The following is a 24,004-nucleotide window of genomic DNA, read 5'->3' as shown; positions in this document are numbered from 1 at the left end:
TACACACTGCTGCTCGTGCAGTTAGCCGGGGTCAGGATTTTGTGGGCTGTTCGAGTCCAAAGGGCTCCGTGCGTTCCCAAACCCGCACAAGAACCGCTCCCAGCCAGCAATCTCCAGCTGCCGGCGGGGGCTCCGCTGCGCTCCTGGCACAGCTTCCTCTGCTTCCTATACATCCAAAACAACACAGTATTCCCAACAAAGCGCTGGCAGCTGCCACCAGTGGTTCAGGAGTGGGGTCCTTCCCCCTCCATCCAGGGCTCTGCAGCAATGTGTTTGCTCAGATGCTCTCCCACAACCAAGGGAGATGTCCGTTAGTGCTCATCCTAAGAGCAGCCGCTCCTGGGGGCTCATGGATCACACAGGAGTGTTAAAACTAGACCAGTGGGATCCCTTGACCTGTCCCAGGAGATCCTTAGCCCAGGGAGCCTTCATGGGCTGTCTTCCCATACAGCTCAAGCCCAGAGATTGATGCTGCTGTTTAGATCTCAGCTTTGGGCACTGAAGTATTGGACATACAAACACAACTGGATGGAAGGGTTGGATAAATGTGGTAGTTTTATCGAAACAGGTTTAGTCAAGCTGGCAAGTGAGCCCAGTACAGGAATAATGTGGCTGCAGGCTTCTTGCAAAGCAGCATCCCCCCAGAGCAGTCGGGGAGAGCCCAGGCAGAGCAGGAAGCAGGGTCTGCACGGCTCGGCTCCGCTCGTGCCTGGGGAGCTGGTGCAGCAGCAGCAGGTCAGCGTTCCCATATATGGGAAAACCCTGCTCTAATTTTTAAAGCCGTGTGTTGTGGCAGTGCTGAATATGGGAATTTTATAAGCAAAGCTGAATGCTTGTTATGTTCATCTGGATGCCAGCATCTGGCACGCTGTCACTGCGGTTGCCAACGTGTGCTTGCAGTCCTTGTGAAAGCAGGTTCCCGCTGTTTTCCCACCTCTTTAGGATTTTCTAACAGCTGTGTGAACAAGGGATATGGCACAGGGGAAGGCACGATGCTGAGATGCTCTAGAAAGGCAAATGACCAGAGGGCCTCATACCTGGGACATTTTATATCAGTAGTTTGGTGAGAGAGCCAGGAGAGGATAAGGATGAGCATGGCAGCAGTAAATATGCTGGTTCAGGGGCCTTGTTTGTTAATACATATTATTTTGGTATTATTTGGATTTACACTGAGCTCATCCCTTTACTAATCTGAGTGCTTTACTCTTCTCCAAGCTGTTGCTGGCTGCCCATACAGAGAGTAGACAAGCAGCCTGTCGTTTCTGTAATTCTCATAATCTAATTACTGCCTGCCAGAGCAGCGAGGAACTTCTGCTAAAAATCCATTATGTTCTTACTGCCTTGGTGCACATGTCTGATCTGGAGTAAAGATCAGCCAAAAATGTCCTGAGAACTCCTGGATATATCAGGAGGCTGAGATGCCTCTGGGACTATGACCAGGGTTGAATTTTTCTCTTGCTTGCAGTTCACCTGTGTGTGAGACTCTTAACTACAGCAATTGAAAGGCTGAGGAAAATGGGGAGGACACACCACGTCACCTCTAGGACAAGGTAGCTGTTTATGAACAAGATGGGCAGAGCTCCCCTCTAGGCACTACTTAGCATTTAGGGTGCTCTAAATCCACTCATTTGGGGTTTTATGTTTGTTTGTTTTTAAGGTAAAAATAGAACATTAATTGTTATTTGTAAAGGGCTGGATTCTCACTGCTGAACAGCTCAAGTAAAGTTAATTCATACAGTAGTTACTTCACTCAGAACACAGAGTGAAATTTGCTACCCTTGCCCTGCTGACCACTGTATTTGAGCCAGCAATGTTCAGAAGTGCCTGGTGGTGCTGTTTGTGGCTCCTCTGGTGTTTATCCCTTGATTTGGGGTGGCAGTGAAAACTCTCCTTTGATGCCAGCCTGCCTACTCCAGTAGCAGAAGTTCCAGCCATGAGCAGGATGTGAATCTAGAAACTTTTTCCCTGAACTTGTTCAAAACCAGCCATTTTGCAGCTGTTCCAAAAACCTAGAAATGAACCCACCCTGGCCATTCTTGGTGGGCTCCAGTTATTGCCAGCACGTGCCCTGTTTTAGGGGCAGCACCTGTGGGAATGTGCCATTTTCTCAGGAGCAGCAGAGGAAAACATTGCAGGTTCTTCCTGGCTGGAAAAGAGGGATGCAGCAAGCAGCAGCTAGTTGCAAAATAGCCGCTTTAAAGCAGAAGCTGCCTTGCTCTGCCAAAGCTGAAGGGCCAGCCCCAGAATGGAATGCTTATAAAAATAAGATGGTAACCATGCAGCAGAGAGGGAGAGAGACCAGGAAGTTTCAGTGTTACATACAGCATGATACTCTGCTTGGAAAAATATTGTCACAATTGTAGAGATACGGGCATGCATCCATAGTTGAAAGGCATAGCCCAGTACCTATAATTAGGATGATTTCAATCTCTCATTTCCAGTTTTGTCTGTGGAAGAAAACTCTTTTTGGCTTGGAAATTCTCATGTGAAATGTGCAGCCAAAGGAGATATGTCTGGGGAAGAGTTTGGAGTAATTGGTTAAGCCTGGTTTTGAACTATAGAGGGGGGAAAATTTGTCTTATACCATTTCAAACCCTAACAGTATATTGATTTATTTCAAAATGTACAGGATGATGGATTTATTTTAGTTTAACCATGTTGATATTTATGTGATGGTTTGGATTTTCAACAAAGTGAAAGAAAGTGCTTCTTTCATGCAACCTGATGAGGAAATAAAAACATGACAGCGACCTTTGAAAACAGGAATGTTGCAGCTTCTCAGTCATCCTGAAAAACAGTGGGATATCTTGGTTTTTAAATACTTAGGAAATCTTGCAGTCTGTACAATGAAGGTTTTTCTCTTTGTTTTTTATAGTGGAATCTGATTTCTGTCATCTTGAAGACAGACTATTCCTTGAGCTCTAATTACATCCAGAGAGAGAAATTTCTGCTGGGACAGGGGCTGTGGAGATGCAAGAACTAATGTAAACTCTCTGACTTCATTCTCCTTCAGCAGGAGCCTCAGGGATGCTTCCAAGAAACCAAAGTGGGGCACCGGAAAAGGGGACAAACCCAATCAGGCTGTGCTGGGTTTGCACTTCCCTATTTGTGCTCTCAGCTGGGAAGATGTTAAGTTCTATTCTAGTTTTGAACGCCTCCAGGTTCAAAAATTATTTAGGAATACGTAGTCAAAGTGCTAGAGAGGGGGAGGACTACAATTCCTTACGAATTTGGGAAAAAAATGCTAAAGCATTACTTACATACTGTCTCTGTCCAGTGTTCCCCCACCCCATGGAGCACACAGACTCTGAAGTTTCATCTTTACCCATTAAAGACTATTTCAACAACAAAAAAAACCCACTTTTGGGCTTTATAACAAAGATGTCACTGCTGAAAAGTGAGTTGGGTGCTTTCTTTTGAGCTGTCAGTTTACAGGCAAGCTGTGCCTTCTTGTGGGATCCTGGCAAGAAATTAATAAAAGACAGATTATTATTCCAGCAATCCATTTACTTTCCTCACTGTTTTGCTCTTATCACAGTAGGGGCAGAGTGGTTCACCTCTGGGGTATTTAGTTGCAGGGTTTGTGTGGAGGTGGGGGGTATTCCACATTTATTTTCCAGCACTTTATGCTTTGTCCTGAACCTTCAGCCCCTGAATTTCAGTGGAGCAGATGCACCCGAAGTGAAATCACCCCATGAGCTCTGGCTATTTGTGTTGTGTCAGGCTTTATCAGTGTCTGTAAAAAATGCTTTTCCAGCTCTGCATGAGGTTCTCTGTGTGTTGTGCTGGAGGTTTTGCAAATCCAACAGGGCTGGGAAGCACTGAGAGGACACCCAGCCCTTGACTGCATTATTTGGGTCCAGGCGTCCTCTTTTGCAGCCCTGATGTTTGATAAGTGTATTGCTTTATATCACCAGACCCTGCTCTGGTTCTGTGCAAAGATTTTCCACTTCTGCTCTCCTCTATCTTTAATAGATAATGCTTTGAGAGAATTTTATTTATTATAAAGACCTTGGCTGACATGATTCATCTCAGCAAGCAGTGAAAAAAAAAAAAAATATATATATTTTTATGTCATCTTTATGAGGTCTACAAAGAGTGGGCACTCAAAGGTGATACTTCTGTCAGAGATGTTGGTGTTTACTTTACAAGCAAGACAAAACTCTTTAGAACCAGCAAAAAACTAGGTCTAACTAAAATAGTTTAAGTAAACAAAGATGTTTCTCTTCTGCGAGGAGGTAGATGTGTCTGTGTAAGGACATGGTCCCTATGGAGTCTGCCCTACCACAGAGTATAAATAAAAGGAGAAAAATCTACAGTGGAAAATAAATAAAAATAAAAAAATCGGGAGGTTTGTTGCTCTTGCTTGTGGAGTGTCCCATCATCAGGACACGGTCGGTTGGTGTGTGCTGGGTGCTGCTTCCCAACAGCATTTTCCTCACTGCATCTTCCTGAGGGACAGCAACACATTCCTCCTCTGCAGTGTGGCCAGAGAATTTCAGTTTTCCCTCAGAAGGAGGTGTGGGCACGTATGCTCATGACAGGAGCAGTTGTGTGGCAGTGTGCTGAGTGTCCCCCTGCCCTGGTAAATGTCTGCCTGGACTGAGCCTAGGGGATCTCTCAGCCTTTTTTATTGATCTAGGTGAAGGCAGGTGACCTTTGTTACTTAGCAGCTTTATTGTCCTCTGCTCCACCTCGGGTATCACCTGGATTTCCAGGAAGTAGATGAAAACATTTTGAAGCCTGCAGGACGGAGGTCATCTTTCAGAGGCATCCTAGGAAGTTTCTTTCCTGAGGAAAGGATTTTTTTCTTGTTAAGAAGCTTGGAGCTCTGTTGAAGCTTTTCTCTTTGTACTCCATAAAGGCAGGAGGAAGATGCTGTAGTCTGACTGCACAGCCTGCTTTGTATTGCTTGGAAACAAATTGTTTCCCTTGACCTTGGTGGGAGATAGGATGAAGTCACAGCAAAGGAATATAGCTTAAAATATAGGGTAGAAGGTTATGCTTGCCCCCTTCTAAATCTGTGATAACCACTAAGCTTAAGAAACTTCCTAAAAGGTATTTGGAGCCTGAACAGTGGCAAGGACTGGTATTTTAATTTTAAGAGATTACAATCGTTTGTCTAGGCAGAAAATTTAATTCATTCTTTCATCAAGCTTTATTTTTGGCTTATAAAACCTAATGCCTTTAAAAAACTCCATTCTCGATTTAAAAGCTGTAACATGTAATATAAATACTTTGAAATGCAAGCAGCAACATTAATTTATTTTTAAAAAGTAACAGAAAAATGTAATCTTTGTGATACTATCAGCATGCTAGATATCATATCACCTGAAACTTCTTGGGAGGTTTTCTTACAGCCCTGTTAGTTCAGACCCTGTGTGGATCAACTTTTGCACATTTTTCAAGTCAGCAAGGCTGCAAACAAGGATTTAGAGACTGTGAAGTAGTAAAATTGCAAAGGAGAGACAGTGGCGTTAAAGAAAAGGGACTCTGATATTTAGTTTCTTTTTCTTGGCATTATTTAGACTCCCAAATGACAACGTTTCTAGTTTTCTAGCACAAAGGAAGCTTCATGCTGTTCAGGATCTGCTGTAAAGTTCTAGTACAGATCATTCTGTATCCCAAACAATTTATCTAGTTAAATGATATTTTTATTTCACAGCTACAGTTTATAGGCCCTAGTCTAATAGCTGGTATTTTTGGAAACCTCCCGTTTATCTAACAATAAGAGCCAGGATGGAATATCAGTTTCCACTTAGATTTTCCTGAATTCTCTCCCATTAAATCAATAACATTATTTTTTTAGATTAAGCTTTCTTTTGCTTTTAAGGAGAAAGGCTAAGAAGGAAAAAGAAAGAAAAATCTATTTAAAACAAATACTGAGACATATAAAAAAAGAAAAAATGCCATTAATTTCAGATAAGTTAAATAATCAGGGTGGGTTTTGTTACAACATTTACATCATAAAACGTGATTTTAATCGAAGGAATGTAACTGATTTACAGCATGCCCTGTGAGTGCTAGAAGTACATGTGAGCAGGCCATTGTAACTTTCGTTTGTGTACATCAGTGTCACGTCTTAAATCTGAGCTGTTGGGAGAGGGGCCGGGAGGCTGGAGAGGGAGAATCTCATCAGAAAACTTTCTGACAAACCGACTTCCAGAAAATAACAAAGCGCCGCTCCCGGTTTGCCATCAGTCCCAAGTACCTGAAAGGAGCTTTCTGCAGATGTAGAATCATGGCAGTAGCACTTTCATTTCTGTCACAGAGGTCTAAATAAATGAATTGGCCATCTGCAATTAATTCACATTGTACAAATAGTTTGAAGACTGAGTCGTCTGTCTTCCGAACAGAGCGATCTATTTTTAGCTTCTCAAGCAAGCCTGTTTTGTGTTCTTTGTAGAGTCAGCGACATTCTTTCAATTTTTCAGCTTAATTAACACAAAAGAAATTGTAATCTGAGAAGGCAGCAGAAACAAGAACACCCTGAAAAGCATGAATTTGCAAGAAAGCAGAAGACGACAGCTTTGCAAAAGATAGATGGCAAAAAAAAGAAAGGAAAAAAAGTTCAGAGCAGTTTGTGGTTTTTGGGCTGGACACTGTATAGGCTAAGTTGTACATAGTTTGTTGATTTACAGTGAATGCTCTCAGGTTTTGCAATTAATTTTGGGTTCTTTATTCTGAAAATTATGAGGGCCACAAAAAGAATGTTTTCACATGAGGTAACAACTAAAACAGAAGAATACTTGTGAATAAAGCAGATTTCTGTAGAGTTTCTTACACAGGTCTGGCCTGGGTGTGAACCTTGGTGTGTATTCCCTGGGCGGTTGAGGGAACACTGAATCTCCTCTGGAAGGACTCTGCCTGCTCACAGTTGTAGAGAAATCTTTATTCCAAACTTAGATAAATTCATATACATGCCATTTTAATTAGAATCTTCTCCTGACAAATGTGAAAATATCCCCTGCAACATGAGGTGTATTCTGTACTACTTGAGTTAGAAAATTTGTAGTGATTGTTAGAGAGAAGCAGGACACAGCTGACTGTTCAGAGGGCTTTGAGTTAAAAGGTTAGTGCTAGGTAAAAAAAAGGGAATGAAAAGCTGAAAAACTCAAAGCACCAACTACAATTAGTGAATGTTCAGCAGTGCTTTGAAATAATGAGATTTCTGTGCCTGCTGGCAAGTGGTTTTTTTGTTGTAATGTAATACCCATAATATAAAATACAACCTTTTTGCTAATTTTTATTTCTGTGCACTAATATTATTCATGCATAGCATGGGAGCTTCCCAATTAAATATCTTTCTAAGGGTCCGTTTGTGGGTGTTTGTGTGAAATACACAAACAAAAGGAGGAACAATCCTAAGCACTCAGGCTCCCCTCTCTGAATCCAGGGAAGGAGCTTGAAAGGCTGAAGTACAACTCCAAAAATCTGGTGGCTGCTGCAGCACAGGGAGCCAGGACATGAATTCCTGCATCAGCCAGTGCATCTGTAGCCTTGTGTTCCAGAGTCACATGTGCCCTGTTTTAAAGTGAAATGTCGTGTATTTTATTAGAATTATCTAAAAATGCAACTAAAGTTCCCAGTGGGAGCCTACTGTTGTAGGTGTGGCAAATAGAGTCACCTCAGGGGTTCAGCTGGATTTCCTTGTTGAGATGTACCTGAATGTATACCTTCTGAAATCTGGTCTCCATGTGACTTTGGAAACTATTCCCCAGACATCCTGAGTATCAACTTTTATCTGGTTCCTTCCCAAAACTGTGTCTGAAGAAGTTATATCACACATCGCAGGAGGAAAAAAAAATGTGCAGAAAAATGGTTTGTTTAATAAGCTGAGCTTAGTTCCCAGAACTGTAAGTACCTTTGAGTGTATCAAGTTAAAGCAGAAGCTGTGACTGGCTTCTGATTAAAATACAATTAATTCTTCAGTTGTTGCAGAACTGGGCTCCTGCAGGATGCCACCAACCTCTCTAGCTCTGACCAGTTCTGCAGTTCTGAGCCTTTCCTCCCAAATTAAGTGCTGGGGGAGATTCCTTTCACTGCTGAGAGTTTGCAAGACTGTATCCTTGTTTTTCCTTTTCTGTAGAAACCTGCTTTATTTTCCCTCTGTAAATGAAAAGTGCTGTTAGTGGGAAGGAGGAAAAACATCCATGTTCTTGCTAAGAAACAATGAGAGAGTTTTAGAGCTGTTGCAAAGCCCCTGCAGAGGATTAAGGAGGTGTGTGACTGGCAGCAATGCTGAAAATAAATGGGAATGGTGAGCAGTGATGGGACATTGGTTTGCTCACTTGGAAGCTTGGAAAATCTGTATAAAGTAACTTGTGTCATTAAAAGCTGCCTCACTCACTGTCACTCATCTTCCCAGTGGCAGACTGATACACAACTCTAACTACAGGCAATATAAAAGCCATTTATCAATGCTGAAAGTTGGTGGTGAATATTAAACACTACCAAAAAATCAGTTTGCATCCCTTTGCATGAATTTGTGCTGCGAATTTTTCCCACTCAGAGCTAAAGGAAGTGGAGGGAACTGTCAGTATCATCTTTACAGTGTTTGTAACAGGCACATCTAATCAATGATCTGGGGTTTAATTATTATTTGAGTTTCAGTTGTAGGAGTTTTCCATTCTGAGCAATATGCAGATGTGCCTTTTGTGTTTAAGTGCTAAATGCACACATACTAACGTGTTTGAAAGGCTTCACTACTTCTGATGCTTTTTCTTTTAAGGATTTGTGGATATTCATGAAACAATTTCAGTACATTAAAAAGAGTAAGATAGGTTTCTGTGATCTTTGTAGCCTTAAAGTTGAATTTTTGGATCTTTGTTGAAGGAAAAGTAAACTTATTTTTTTAAAATATATTAAATACTGTAATGAAACAGGAAGTATGTCCTAAAGCATATTTGTTTTAAGTGCTGTAAGAAAGTCTATTTAAGGATCCTTCTGATTCTGAACTACCTATTTAGTGTAACAGTTGTAAAATATGTGAGGTAGTCAATCATACCTTTGGCTTTTATACCCAGCCAGGTTACTTGCCAACATAAACAAGACTTGAAGGCTTATTTTTTAGACGTTTCAGACAGAATCCAGTGAACCTTTCACTTAATTCATAGTACCCTAAATATTAATTATTTCTAAAAATATTCAACCAAGACTGTAATTTCTAAAAACAGCATTAAGGTATCTTCCACTCCATCCATTTTATTCTCGTATGATCCTCAAATACATAAAATATTTCTTTTTTTTTTTTTTAATGCAAGACACAATCTGTTGATCATTTCTTTAGAAGGTCTGCACCCAGTGTGTTTTCTGTTGAGTCATAAGTTATGTCTGTAGACCACTGCATTGTTAAATACCAGTAAATATTCTTTGCTGCTGAATCACCCGTGGGAAGGACAGACCCAGCACTGGGACTGTGGGCACTGAAGCAGAGGGACAGAATGCTCCATGTTGTTAAGGCTTCAGGAGAATTCTTTAGATAACTGGCTGTCCCAAGTCCTTCTCCATACTCTTAGCCCTGACAGCAGCCTCCTCAAGGGAATGAAGAGGAGTTTGTGCTCACATGGCCGTGATCAGCTGGGAGCCAACCTTGCTCCAGGAGCTCTGTCCCCGGTAGCGGTGTCAAGGACGGCGGGACACGGACATTGCAGCCAGCCTTGAGAAACTGCCTGGCCCTCTTCCCACGAGGAATGCCCAGAAACCAAAGCTAGATAGGGTTATCCCATCCATTTGTGTGCTCTTGGTGTTCCCTGCTCTCCTGAGGGGCTCTGGCAGGAGGCTCTTAGCTCCTTGCAAGCCACACAAGAGGTCCATGGAGAATATAGGGAGGAGGTTTCCCTGCTTGGTGATTTTGGGTTTCATACATGTAACAACGTGAATTTTCACATTATGGGGATTCCTTCTGCCGAGGAGAACTCTTGATTGCTCATCACCTCTTGCTTTGTTGCTGCAGAGCCCAGCAGGCAGCAGAGGGAGCACAACAGTCCCTTTTCCAGTGCCATGGGACAGCAGTGCTCATTGTGTGTAAAACAGCAACGAGAAATGGAAGAAAGGCAGAGAAGAGTGAAAGACATCTTGGTTAGCAGCATACTGGAAGTAGATGAAAGGGCTGGAGGGAACAGGGTAAATGTCTGATTATTAGGGAATGAGGAGCTAAATATGGTATCTTAATATGGCATGTGGCAAGAGGCCAGGTCTGTTATTTGTAGATCTTAACCTGCTTCCAATATTTGGCGTTGAGCAGGATTAAAAACCCGGAGGAGAGGGTTTTTTGGGTTCTGGTTTTGACAGCAATGGAATCTCCTGAAGAGCAATTTTAGTGCCATGGCATCCAACCACAGATTCTCATCTTGTGAGACCTTAGGATCCAAGCCACAGCTCTCTATAGAATGAGTGCAGCTACAAAATGTGGTTAGGAGATCGTGGCTCTCTGGGAACAAAATGTATCATTGACAACTGATATTCATATCAAGAAGAGTGAGAATTTAGCTTCTACTCCTGATTTAAAATGTGTAGCATCCCCAAGGTATCATTTTCTCATGCTCTACATTAGACATGTTTATGCAGTACCAGAGCTAGAAGTTTCTAAAATATAAGTTTTCTTAGAAATCAGCTGCCTTAATGACTTTGTTATATCTGAAGACATAAATGAAAGTGACGTTTATGTAGAGATTTTCCAGTATAAAAGCCAAAGTCTCCTGGCTAAAAACACTCAGAAGGCTTTACCATGAAAAATTATAACAATCAGAGGTTAGATGAAATTCAGAGAAAACGTAGGGTGAGACGGGTGAATCTACTGCTTTTTCATTGCTTTTTTCCAAGTGGAATGACTTGAGCTGAAGTTAACTTTTTACTACTTAAGAAAATTAGGTAGTTAATTGAAAAATAATTCAAACTGCTTATTTTTAAAGCTTTTTTAATAAGAAAACTTCAAAGAAGTTAGTTTTAGAGTAGAATTTGAGTAATGCAGGTAAGGTAGTTAAAAATTCCCTCACTGAAATGTAGTTTGAAAATAGACTTTCATGGCACCTAGACAAGTATTTCTATAGATCCTTATCTGTAAGAGCAGCAACATATTTCTTTTTTTAATTAAAGATCATTATAATTGCTAATGTATGATTGTTTGGGGGCATACGTGAGTCAAACTGTGGTTTTGAGAACACAATTTTTGAGAACACCTTCACCAGATCCTTTGCCCTGTGCTGATTTAAAATACAGGTTTAATGTTGGAGATGCCCTGTGTCCTTGCCAGGGAGAGGAGCACCTCCAAGAGGACAAATGAGAAAGCTGGGAATCATCTAGAACAGCTGAGGAAAAGAATTCTGTAAGATCTGACCATTTTGAAGAGAAGCTGATTGGCAGTTCTGGATAGGAGCAAAAAAAAAGAACCTTTTCAAAGGTTTCAGGCAAAGCAAAAAGGCAGAAGAGGGGTTTCAATTATTCAGGCACACAAAGTAAAACTTCCTAGACAGAGAGGAGGCAGAATCAGTGTTGCTTGGAAAGGCATAATCAGGCTAAGAGGTGAATTTGAGCCTGTTTGATTTTTTTTCCATGTATTTTTTGCCTCACTTATGCATTTTTGTTGGCTTTTAAATTGTTATGGGGGGGCAAAGTTAGGGTATTTTTGAAGACTTTGGACTCTGTGTTTAAGAGGCTCCTTTCCTAAGCCTATACCACTTTCTTATCAGCCCTTTAAGGACACTGTTGGAAACCCAGGGTTTCTCACAGATAGTGAACCTTACTGACACGTACTGCAAAACCTGTCTCCAGAAAATTGTTCCCCAGGTGTTGATGTGCCCAGATAGTGGCTTTCCATCATGGACTGCTCTTCAGCTCAGGTCTTCAAAGGTAGTGATTCATTCTGTGATGTGTATCTGTCTAGACATGAGAACTTGATGCAATAAAATAGTTTCTTACTTGGGTATTAAGAGAGTGTAACAATTACATAATCATTGTTGGGGCAGGAGGTCTCAAGCCATGGTAGGTTATTTCTGTCGTGTCTTGTCCCACCTCTTCTTTATGCAGATCAGTTTGAGGTGTTTGCCAGTGAACCTCTGTCCTTCTGCCACCTCTTACCTGGTCTTTGCAGACTTCATATTGATGCTTCCATAAAGAGACCTAAAGGGGGGGCACTCTTTGGGGCAGTGAGATCCTGCAGTCCATTTCTTAGCTGGTGGAAGCACTGCTTCAGCACTTCTTAATTCCATGATATAATCTCAGTTCCATCTCTCCGGTATCAGGAAGTCTTTTATTCATCCTTGGGCAGGGAATTTCGTAGCCTTTTTAACTTTCCTCTTGAGCAGTTGTAAGCACATACACATCACTGAAAAAGCATTCTTGCAAGTTGCTCCTGCACACTTTGATCTCGTGGCTGGTGTGTCTTGGGTTGGGTCACTGTCCCTACGCCCAGCAGCTCTTCCTGCCTTCCCTCCAGTGCAGCCCACACTGACCCATAGAGAGTCAGAAGTCAATTCTTTCTAGCCCACTTTCTTCCCTCCAAACCAGCTTTTAGGGTGGAGAAGAATTAATTCTTTTTATTTCTATGCTGAAAGATGGTTTGTGCTGGTCCTGGTGGTTCTTGCTGCTTCGGGCATTGTCGTTCAGCTGGGTACAGAGTACTTTGATCCACCAGGGAGGGTATGGTACCAAATAAATGTAAACAAACCTTATAGCCAAAATTATGTTTGCAAAATAAAACATGATGATAAAATTTTGATATCATTTTGATGGAGAACTGTTTTTGGTGTGTCACCATTGCCTTGGTCCCTTTTGCCTGCCAGAACTGTGAATTTATAAACTCCTTCACTGGTCTCCTCACTGGAGGGAAGGAAAACCAGGAAACTGAAGCTCCATTTTTCTTTCAAATGAATATTCATGGCAGATGTTAGGATGTACTTGCTCCTCTCTGTAATAATATACATGTCCATTTATGAGATGGTCCAGACAGAACAGAGGATTAGGAATACAGAATTTAATGCTAAATTTGAAAAGGCAGCACAGGAACTTCGGCTCCCAAAATAACCTCTGAAAGTTTTGCTTTATTTCACACTGTCGTCCAGGATTCTCCTTACAGCACCACAATATTCATAATAAAGAAATAAATTAAATCCACCCCTTCCTGTATGGCTCACAACACAGCACTGTGCATGCTCAGCACATGTGTAGTTTTGATAAAGAGACATTATCGAGCCTGAAATCATTTTAAATAAAACAAATAATGTGGCTGCCCAGCACTTCCTCTGGAAGTATTTCCTTGGACAAATCTTCCTTAACTCTCACATGCATGGAGTTAGTATATATATCCTTCAGGAGCACCAGTTCTTAGAAAGGATGTCCCAGGCTCACTGTACAGCTGTGTATTTTATATATAGGGTGTGAAGTGCAGCCCCACGGCAGGACCCTGCTTTCAGGGACTGCCAGGGCTGGGGGGATCCAGTATTTTCCGGGTGCCCCATGGCACAGGGATGGAGGGGACAGGAGTCCCTGGATGTCACCGCAGGGCTGGGGCTGAGGGCAGGGCAGGTTACCAGCCGCTCTTGTGTTTTGTGGGGCTGCAGAGGTGGTGGCAGCAGGCTCAAAGCCATCCCTGCCCCTTGCAGCATCCTTGGCTCCCTGGATGTTCCAAGGGCTTTCCATCAAACACGGGAGTGCTGTCGTGGCTGTGATCCCACTGAGCAGAGGGGAGGGGGCTCACCGAGGGCTCATTCTCTGGGGATGACACCTGGGAAGTGGGTCCAGCTCTGGGCTGGAGGGAGCTCCTGGCCCCGAGCTCCGGGGGCTCAGCCCTGCTCGTTCTCTGTTTGCACAGCAGAGATGGAGCTGTAAAAAGCCGATTGCTTCAGAAGGGAATAGGTCACAGTTAGACAAGGGAGCAATGGAAAAACAAATTCGTTATTGTAAGACCAGAGAGCATAAAGCAAACTGGGAGTGACTTGTGGAAGAACACGGCACTGGGTTTCTGTCCTGGTGGGTGCTTCATGGTGGGCAAAGACTGAGAAGTGTGCAGGCTTTTTTTATTTTTTTCCCTGTTTTCAAAATAAGAAGTATCTTTGTCTGGTACTTTGAATGTAGCAAGCATGCTGGTTCTAGCTTTTCCTGGTTTTGCTGGAGGGCCTGTGGGAGAAGGACTTGACAGAGTACTAGCAGCTTTCTCACCATTTTCATTTAAGAAAAACAGCATTAAGATTTTGAATAGAGCCTATCTTTTTTTGTCATGAAATGTTGCTGAAAATGTCTGACTTTAAGAGGTGTTAAGAAAAGGAAGACAGACTATTAAAAAAACTTGCTTCCTTTTTGAATAATTATTTTATGATGAAACGTGTAGCAGAAGGGCTTAAAGGTCACCAGTGAGACCAGGGCCCCTTGGTTCTCAGTGCTGTGCAGACATGTCGGAAGCAAACAGCTCACAACCTGTAAGAGAGAGGCAGATAAAAGATAGCTGGACAAAGAGGCACAAAAAAGGGAAGTGGCTCGTCCAAGGTCACCCACGGATCGGTGGCTGTGCTGGGCTGAACCATCTGCAGTAGATCAGGTCTCCTGGATCCTGTTCCCCTGTTTGATCTCCACGCTCATCTTGTCTCCATTCACCAGTTTGTGAGTGTTCAGACAGGTCTGATCACCCCCCAGCTGGGTCCACAGGAGGGGATAATCCTTCACCTCTGCTGGTTTTATTGTGGCAGAGGCAGAATCCAGTGTTGGACCTCAGGTTCTGACCCAGCTCCTGCCTGCTTCCCACAGCCCTGGCCATGGATGTCTTTCCTGGCTTTGCCTGAGGTAGAGCAACAAGAGAAACCTTTCATTGTGCACCTAAAGCCTTGGAGACAATCAGTTGGTTCATATACATTTCTAAAATCTAACAGACATAAAAAACCCCCAAACCACCAAAAAGACTTTTTCACTGCAAAAAGGGTCTAAATTCTGCAACTGCCCTGGGGCATGTGGGGCACTCTAATTTAACATCAAGGCACTTAAGACGTAATGGTGCTGTTAGTTTGCCAGACAGACAGATTCTGCTGGGAAAAACAGAGTACAAAAGACCCCTATTCTATAACTGTGTCAGTATGCAATCTTAGGACCTAGACTTAACGTTTTTTCATCTAATGAAAAAGATGGGAGAAAATACCCTTTTTCAAAATGAATACTTTTAGGCCTTTAGCATAATGCAGGGACAGAGTAGCAAAATCACAGCCCTGTTTTCCTTGCAGATCGTCTCTAATAGCTCCTGGTATTGAGAGTATTGTGGTTTGCTAGCACTAAAATGTAAAGTTATTTTGAGCATGAAAGCCTGGACGTCATCCTATTTTAAAAAAATGTTAAAGAAGGAGAGGAATGTTTACAGCACATTGAAACCTGTGTGACAAGTTAGCAAGAACTATTTTAACAATCCTCTTATTCCCTTTCCTGTTATGCACCATAAAATGAGAATGCAGTGTCACTAATAAATAATATTGGCATGGAGGGATGGCTCACCGTGCTCCTGGAGTCAGGCTGGGTCAGCTCAGCCCCAGCTGCCCCCCTGCTCTGGTGGGAACTGTGGCTGGGGCTGGGGAGGTGAAGGCAGAGCCTCCTCTCCTCGGCTGACCCCTGGGCAGGAGAAAAGCTTGGGAGTTTCGTGCTTCTTTGCAGGAATTAACTACAACCAGTATTTAGAAAACAGCCTCTGCCACAACTGCCTCCCTGGGCTTTGTGACCCAAACTTAACAAGGATTAAAGCAGAATATTTCTTTATGTAAAAAAAAAAGTTTGCAGCCAGTGGTAGGTCTGCAGTGAATGTTGACAAATACTGAAACTAAATATGAGAAAAGACTTGTTCCAATTTTTTTTTAATCGGCATTCCATATGTGTTATGTGGAGAGCTAGGATGTGCTGCTACTTCTGTTACATAAGAGGGCTTTTTTCCTTTTTAATAAAGTGCAGTGCAGAATGCATGAGAAGTGAGAAGGAATATCAAGAAAAAGAACTACATGAAAATAAGAAAAGCTACTAAGTGAAAAGCTCTTACTCAGTGTGTTGTTTCCATAATTCCATGAGTTCCTTAAAGTCTCTTTTTAACGTTTCTGAGGGAAAGCCTCAAAGTGAAAGGAGGGAGGCAAGGTTTTTTTTTCTTTGGTTTAAAGGAAGATCTTGGTTAATTCTGTTAGTAGACTTTGGGCTTGTTTTTATTTAAAAACAAAACAAAAATCCCTCTCAAGTTTAGAATTTCTGTATGGAAAAATTCTTCTTCTTTGCCAGAGAGGGAAGTATCTCCTTTTCATTCTGTTTGTTTTGGAGTATCTGTAGTTAAGTGTTTTGTGTTTGTTCTTTATTGAATACATTAGTGGTGCATTAATTCCTCCCTGACAATGCTCGTTTCACTCCTTCTCATCTGACGGACAAACTTGTCCCTTCACATGATGATCCTGCTTTGCCCTCCCAGGGTTTGATTAGTAATTTCCTACCTTGTTTACCTCTGAATGCTTTTTAAAGTGATTTTTGTTCTGGCCCCCACAAAGGAAACAGATGAAAAAAACCCCACATTAAATTCTTGCTCCAATTCCAATCTGTTTGCTTTGGTTTTCCTTTTTAGATTATTGTTTGGCTTTAATTTGTTTGTTTCTCCTTTAAACGGGCTTGAGATTACTCAAGGGTTCCTTGTTCAGCAGGTCAAAGGGTAATTTGGAGACTTTGAAACCGTCTCCCTTTTTATCACCACGTTTCGTTCTTCCCAGAGTCCAAAGGATTTTCAGGACGATAGCTCGATAGCTCGTGGAGGATGGCTCCATCTAAGGAAAACATGAGCAGCAGACTTGACTCACTGCAAGAAGCCATGGCAGTTTTTCTTAGATGAAAAAGCCCCACTGATCTAAGTCTAAATCAGAACCTTAATTAATCCTTATCTGTAACTAAAAGATTAAGTTAATTGGGGATTGAATACATTGAGGTTGATAGGTTTGATACTCAATTACCAGCCCAGGATGGAGACCCTAAATTTAAGTAACTTCAAGTCAGAGAGGTACCCATACACAAAAGTATACAGTGTGTGCTATTAAAAAATGTCCTTTAACTGAGAGTCAATCTGTTCCAGAGTTAATCCCTGCTTTTAAAGGAGGAAGGTCAGTTCCAACAGCTCAGCCACGGCACTGTGGATTTGTAGGACAGCAAATGGGGTAATGTGGGCTCCTTAACAAAAATCCAGGTGTTGCTGTAAGAGCCATTTGTTTCATGTGTCCCCCAGGTTCATTGAGCTCTGTGTCCTTCCATGGAAAAGACTTGCTGAAAATATGCTATTTCCTACAAACAGAAACAAAGGAAATTGTACCGTTAGATCAGCACTGTCACTTTTACTTGTTGAGCTACAGACGTTGTCCCCTGTGCTGTGTCTCCTGAGCCGTGCTAGGAACTGGAGCACAGGCTATTCCAGAGGCCAGGAAGGCTGACAGCCTCCTCAGAGGCTGCAGTGCCATTTCAGCCCAGTTGCTAAGGGATGCTGGAGCAAGATGTGGTCTGTGTCTTCTCTTCCAAATGAGCACTTTGGCTTGGTCACAGCTCCACCCCCACAGTTCACAGCCAAAAGTTGAGGAGGTCACATTCACTGTGGACCCATAACGAGCTGCACAACTGTTCCATCTGAAAATCAGTTAACCATTTCTTCTTTACTGGAGACACCCAAGTGCTCAGTGCCTTCAACTCACTAACAAATGTGAATTGTTTGCAATAGGAAGTAGGGGTGTTTGTCACCTGCAGGGTTTGGGAGGAAGCTGTGGGGTAAGATGGGCATCTGATCTGGGTCTCATAATCAGCTCCAAATACAAAGAGTAACTCGAATGAATTCAGAACCTGACTCTGGTCAATTTTGAATAAAACTGATGCAGCATCCAAACTGTAAGCAGAAAGTTGTATCCATTTAGTTAAAAAGATAAAAGAACAGAACAATGTTAAATATGTCTCTGAAAAGCCTTTTTTCAACAGGCTCAGCATCTACTCTGTTGAGGCAATAGTTTCTCCAAAACCAAGTCTTGCATCTACATTTCCAGCCAATGTTTGTGAATTTTACAGCAGTATTTATTTGTCTTTTACCTCATTTTACTTGTACGGTTGTGAATATCCTCATGCACAAGAAGGGAGACTACCACAAGGAAAATGCATTGAAATACACCGAACAGTCTGTCAGATATAAAGTAAATATATTAAAATAGGAAAAAGATAGTATTTCTCTTGAGGTCCTCTTGAGTGATTATATCAGCAGGTATTACATGTAAATCTAAAAAGGACAGAAGTTCATGTGTATAAGGTGGAGGAAGCATAAAAGATGTGAACTTTTCACAAGTTCTCTCTCCTACTGCTATTGATAGTCTGCTTTTACTTTATATCTAAATCTTTTTATCCATTTTTAAATCAAGCTAATATAGTTGTCCTAGCTGGGAAGAGTAAAGCCTGCATAAGTTATGTACTTCAATAGGACTGCTCAACTGAGTAAAGTTCAGGTTTATTTGCAGGATTAGGATATTGTTACAAATCCTTCTTTAGTTTTAGGCACCAGAGAGTAGATTTCGGGGCAAAAGTTGTGGAGGGAAAATAGAGAAAATAATTGCAATAAAATTCCTCTTTCAAAAAAGAAATTAACAAAATTAGGAGACCTGATGATTTTCATTAGGATGTAATAGAAATTAGGTCAATAGGACTAAAAATCCATTAACTAAAGCAATCAAGTGGACTGAAATGGATTATAGATAGAAGGAACTTTTATACACCCTCCTCTTCTCCCAAATATTCCACTGAAATATTACTGCTTTTAATTATCCTTGTGAGATCTTTTCTAGATCTTCCTTTTAGATCTTTTCACTTTGAGAAGTGAAACCAGCAGAATATTGTTTCACACTGTTAAACCCCCAGTTCTTTTTGTGAAATCCTTGCCCTGAGATGTGTGCTGGTGCATCAGAATCTTTGCATTTACTTTAGACTGAAAAATAAAAAACAACAGCCTCTATTCTACTCAAAGTGTTATATTCAAGCACAAAAGGAATGCCAGTGAATCTGAATTTAATCTGTAAGTGTGCAATGCTCACAATCTTCTGTGTGTAACCTTGTATTTCCCTTTAATTTCAATAGTGCAGGATTGAGTCAATAGCCATAAGTCTTCTGATGTCCTTTTACAGCCATTTCCACGTTCTTGTTACTTTACCTTTTTGGAAAACATTTTCATTTAATGTGCAGCAGTGTCCTTTAACACCCTGTTTTCAAGCTTCAAATAGACTTTTATCACAGAGGCACTATGCCCATACATATAGTTATTTTATCTTTGCATTATTTGTTCCCAAGGCTGCAGGTTCTTCAGAAGTGAGATTTAATTTTATGGTGAGTCAGGGGTCAGATTGTGCCTGCACTTACCCTTCTGATGGCAGGAGTCTCGTGAAACTCAAGTTCATGGATTTTTACAAGATGGAAGTTAATGGAACTAGTTCCAATAAGAAACACAATTTATTCTAAAGACACATTAGCAGCCTTATGTTATTTAAACAAATAAAAAAGAGTGAGAACAGCTAATGTGTTGGTATGCTCACTCTTCAAACGATGGGCTCCTAATCAGGACAGCTCTGAAAAAACTCCTGGCAGTTCACTGGGTTTGTGAAGTGCAGGTGGTGCCTGATGTCCTGAGTCCTGTCAGATTTCAGGAAGACAAAAACAATCTGTAATTGCTGATAGGTTACACAATGTGGGAGTTTTCTTTCTGTTTCATGTAGCTTTTGCCACTTTCACACTTTAGTAACACTTGTAATACAAGGAGCTAATTCTTAATTCTGTTGTAAGTAACTGGGAGCTTTGTGAATTAGCTGAGTGTGTTTTTCTTTTTCAGCTACCTCATGCTCTGCTCAGCCTAAAGGCAGAGGCACAAGGTACCTACAGCAGGAGGGCAGTGATTCCTGGGGGAGTTTAACCTTGCAGAGCCTGTCCTGGTTTCTCTTTGGGAAGGGATGGGTGTGCACTGCTGGACAACAGCATTCACACAGCTGTGACTCCTTGTCCATGGATGCTTTGGCATATTTACCCATCCCATTTCCCAGTACAGACACCATTCACCGAGATTTTAGCCTTTTGTATATTTCCAACAATAACTTTTATCTTGTTTGTGTATTTCTTCATTTCTTCCCAGCCCCAGCTGGGACTCGGAGGGAAGCAAAGCCTGGAGGCTGGGGCAGATTTTGCCCCGTGTGAGGTGGCAGGTACTGGCACTTCTGCAGTCTCTTCATACCTGAAACCATAATAAAAGTCTGAGGTTCTCTAATTTTCAGCCCAAATTCTGCTTTTCTGAGTCCTTTATGCCTTGTAAACTCCACAGTTAAAATATATTTTAATATTGTGTATTACATGAAAACTATACAAATAAATAACCTAGAAAAGACACAAGGAATTATTACCATATTTGCTTCAGATTAATCTGGGCATTGCTGAGCCAAGTTTCTCCAAGATCTTTTAAAACTGCTCTTAGCCAAAAATAACACCTAGACCCCAGTAAGGGTCTCTCCTGTGCATTTAAAGTTAGTGACTGTGATGTGCCCTGTTTCTCCTGAGGTCCCCCCCTCTTTCAGCAAGGGCAGCTCAACAGATGTATTTGATGACATTAGCTGTGACCTCCTAGTTGTTTGCTCTATTCACATAATTATTTTACTGTGGGTGTTTCTAAATATAGTAACTGGATGATGTAAGAAGGTGTGTTCGTGGGAACAATGTGGTAGATAATCGAATTTTGCAAATGAGGGTAAATAATATTTGTATAGTAAAGGACATTTCACTAACTTATGTGTGGGGGTGTGTGCATAGAGAAAAAACTACCTGTGTATTTTAGGGAGCCGGGTTATACAAAGAGCAAAGCACCAACCTTTGTTTTCCAGCTGTAACTGATAAGTTGTGTAATTTTTGCAATGAGGTTTTCAAAACCTGTTTTAGAGAAGAAAATGGAGCTAGACAGGGTAGAAGCAAGTGTGTGCATCCAGCGGTTCTCTGCTGGTACAGAGAGCACCCCCTGGTACCTTGAGCCCGCAGTTCTGGCCGGGATGGGCAGGGATGGACAGGCACAGGCAAGGATGGACCCCAGCGAATCGCGGGGTGCGAGCGAGCATCCACCCAAAAAAACCGGACACAAACCATTCAGCACCATAACTCCCACATTAATTATTTCCAAGCGTAACACAAGGAGTCGCGGGGCACGACTCCCTTACAATTTATTCAGACTCCTATGAACTGCAAGCGCGGCTCCGGGCGCCTCCATCCCGCGGGGCGGGGGGCGGGCGGTGCCCCGGGATGGAGGCACCCGGGCGGCTGCGGGGCGGCCCCCGAGCGGCGGCGGGGCCGGTTCGAAGAGGGCGCCGGCGGCGGCGCGGGGTGACGCGGGCATCATGTGAGCGGCCCCGCTCGCTCCCAGCGTGCAGTGTGGGCCCGCTCGCCCCACCCCGCGCTCCGCCGCCGCGGAGCCGCTCAATAGGGGAAGGGAAAAAAAAAAAAAAAGGGAGGAAAGAAAAAAAAAAAAAAAAAAAAAAAGGAGGAAAAAAAAAATGCGGGAGAGAGCAGGAAAAATAAGACGGGGAAAAATCCGCCCGTGAGGGGACAGGTTCTGCTCGTGGCACAGAGCAAACGGGCTTGCCTTTTTTTTTTTTTTTACACACATTATATTTTGTATTTTCTTCTCGCCGAGAGGATTCAGCCGCCTGGAAAGCGCATGTGAAAAGAGCAGCAGCAAGGAGAGGGGAGGAAAAAAAAAAAAGGGGGGTTTGGCTTGGACCCCCCCGCCCCAGTGCGGGAGGAAGGACCCGCGGCGACCGGAGGGCGAGGAGCTGCGGCGGCCGGCGAGGGAAGGGACCGGGGCTGCGTGACCCCCGCGGCGCGGGGGGTGAGGCGAAGAAGAGACGTTTCCCGATCCTCCCCGCCGAGGATTTGGGGAGGTTTCCGCGCCTGGAGCCCGTGCCTTTGGATCTAAAGAGGATTATTATTTTTTTGGGGGTGGCACTGAAGCTGGATTTGTTCCTGTGCGTGCGGCGCGGGGGGGGGCATTTCTGCTGCCTCTAGAGGAGCCGGCGGCCCGGCCGGGGCGCGGAGATCCCCGCGGATCGCTCCGCACCCCCCGGGAAAGGTGCGCCGAGGGGATCGGCGGGGGGCGGGGGAGGAGAGGCAGCTGCAGCTGCTGGGGAGGAGGCCCGGCGGAGCGGCAGCAAAGTCATCGCTATCGGCCCCCCCTCGGCTGGCTTCGGGCTCGGCGCTCTCCATGTCTCTGGCTCTGGGCAGCGGCCGCCACAGCAGCGAGTAGGGGGGGAGGAGGAGGAGGAGGAGGAGGAAGAAGAAGGGAGCCCGGGAGTGCCTCCCTCCCTCCCTCCCTCCCTCCCCCCGGCAGCCCCGGCCGCCTCCCGTCCCCTCGCCCCGCGTCCCTGCCTTCCCCTCCCCAAGATGGGCTGTTTAGGGAACAGCAAGACGGAGGATCAGCGCAACGAGGAGAAGGCGCAGCGGGAGGCCAACAAGAAGATCGAGAAGCAGCTGCAGAAGGACAAGCAGGTCTATAGGGCCACGCACCGGCTCCTCCTGCTGGGTAAGGGGTCGCGGGCCGTCCCCTCCCCGCCGGGGCAGCGGCCCCAGCCCGGGCACGGCGAGGCCAGGGGAGAGAGGTGGGGCCGGGGGGGGCACGGAGCCGCAGGGCCCACCCGGGGCCGCGGGGATCCGCTATAGCAGCGCCCGGGGCGGCGGGGCCGGGGCCGCCGCGGGGACCGGCGCGGTGCGGGGGAGCGCCGGGGAGGGCTCGGGCAGCGCCCGGGGCGCCGCGGGAGGGGCCGGGGCAGGTACGGAGCGGCGGCGCGGGGCCGCTCTCCGCCCGCGGGGCAGCGCCCGCCGCCGGGGCGGCAGCGGGCCTCGGGCGGGCGTGGGGAGGGGGCCGGGGATGCCGCCGCGAGGGGCCCACGGGGAGCCGGGCAGATAAACAGGGCAGGGCAGTGACAGCGGCCGCGGGCGAGCGGCGCGGCCAGCGCGGGAGGGCCGGACACCGCTCCCCGCGCCGGGGCCGGGGTGCCGAGGGACGTGCGGCCAGGCCGGGGAGAGGAGGAAGAGGAAGGGAGGAAGTCGGGGAATCGTTTGGGGGAAACGGAGGGAGGATGTCGGTCCCGGAGGGAAGCGCGGCCGCGTTGGGGCCGCGGAGCAGCGCAGGGCCGGCGGGCACGGCCCCGGCCCCGGCGGGCTCGGCACCCTCCGCTGTCGCACCAGGAATTGAGGTACCGCGCGTTGGAGCGCTGGCAGAGCCGGGCTCCAGGTGCTGCTCTAGCGGCTCCTTTGGGTTACCTGCTCGTGTTTTTCAGGAGAGACGTTTACAAATGTGGGCTGTGGCTTTCAGGGAACGGAAGGGTCCAAATATCGATATTGGAGAGGACAAGCAAATGTTTGTCAGGCTCCTTATTTCAGAGTATTCTGAAGTAGTGTTTTAGGATCGGATGCAGTTACGAGCCGTGGGTTGTTTTGGTCACGCCGAGGGACTGCCTGTGCACGTTCTGCAGGGCTGAAGCGTGGAGCACAGGCTAGGCCTCGCCGAGCTGACTCAGTTTTGGGGGGAAAAACCCTAATGGAAGGAGGGGAAAAAAAAGAAAAATACAGTTTTTGAAGGCGGTGAATTTGGAAGCGAACTATCACCAGTAAAGTCTTTCAAATACTCATTTGAAGAGAGAGACTTAATATAAATGGAGAGTTACTGGGACTACAGCAGCACCTGCAGCACTGAGGAGCCTGCCAGGGCTTCAGCAGAAATCTTTTAACAGGATAATTTGGACTTCAGCTCTTGGGAAATGTCTTGGACTTCCAGATTTCAGGCTGAACATTACGTAGATACATAGAAACTATTTGTCATCAGATGAGTTGCTTTCGTAAGAGGCAGAATTTCAGCAAACAGAAACATGATGGGCTTGCCTGGGTTTTCTTTCTGTTTTCTTTAGTTTTGGTGGCTGAAAAATAGTTTAGATACTTGCAAATAAAAATTTGCGTATGTTTAACGATGGCA

At 44.4% G+C, this 24,004-nt stretch overlaps 1 protein-coding gene across 2 annotated transcripts in view; it reads left to right on the top strand.

Annotated features, from left to right (window-relative positions):
• GNAS (GNAS complex locus) overlaps nucleotides 1-24,004 on the top strand; it is a 129,358-nt gene that overhangs the window by 24,538 nt on the left and 80,816 nt on the right. The window contains exon 1 of one of the 2 annotated variants that reach the window (XM_059862569.1): nucleotides 21,523-22,555. The exons of the other annotated variant lie outside the window; for it this stretch is intronic. Within the exon in view, the coding sequence (XP_059718552.1) occupies nucleotides 22,417-22,555 (139 nt within the window). The 5' untranslated portion in view covers nucleotides 21,523-22,416. Of the gene's footprint in view, nucleotides 1-21,522; nucleotides 22,556-24,004 lie in introns of those variants that run through there. 2 annotated transcript variants of the gene reach the window in all.

Source organism: Haemorhous mexicanus, chromosome 18 (genome assembly GCF_027477595.1).
Source record: "Haemorhous mexicanus isolate bHaeMex1 chromosome 18, bHaeMex1.pri, whole genome shotgun sequence".
Taxonomy (NCBI): domain Eukaryota; kingdom Metazoa; phylum Chordata; class Aves; order Passeriformes; family Fringillidae; genus Haemorhous; species Haemorhous mexicanus.
Note: the sequence above shows the minus strand (reverse complement) of the source record. Positions and strands in the feature narration are given on the sequence as shown.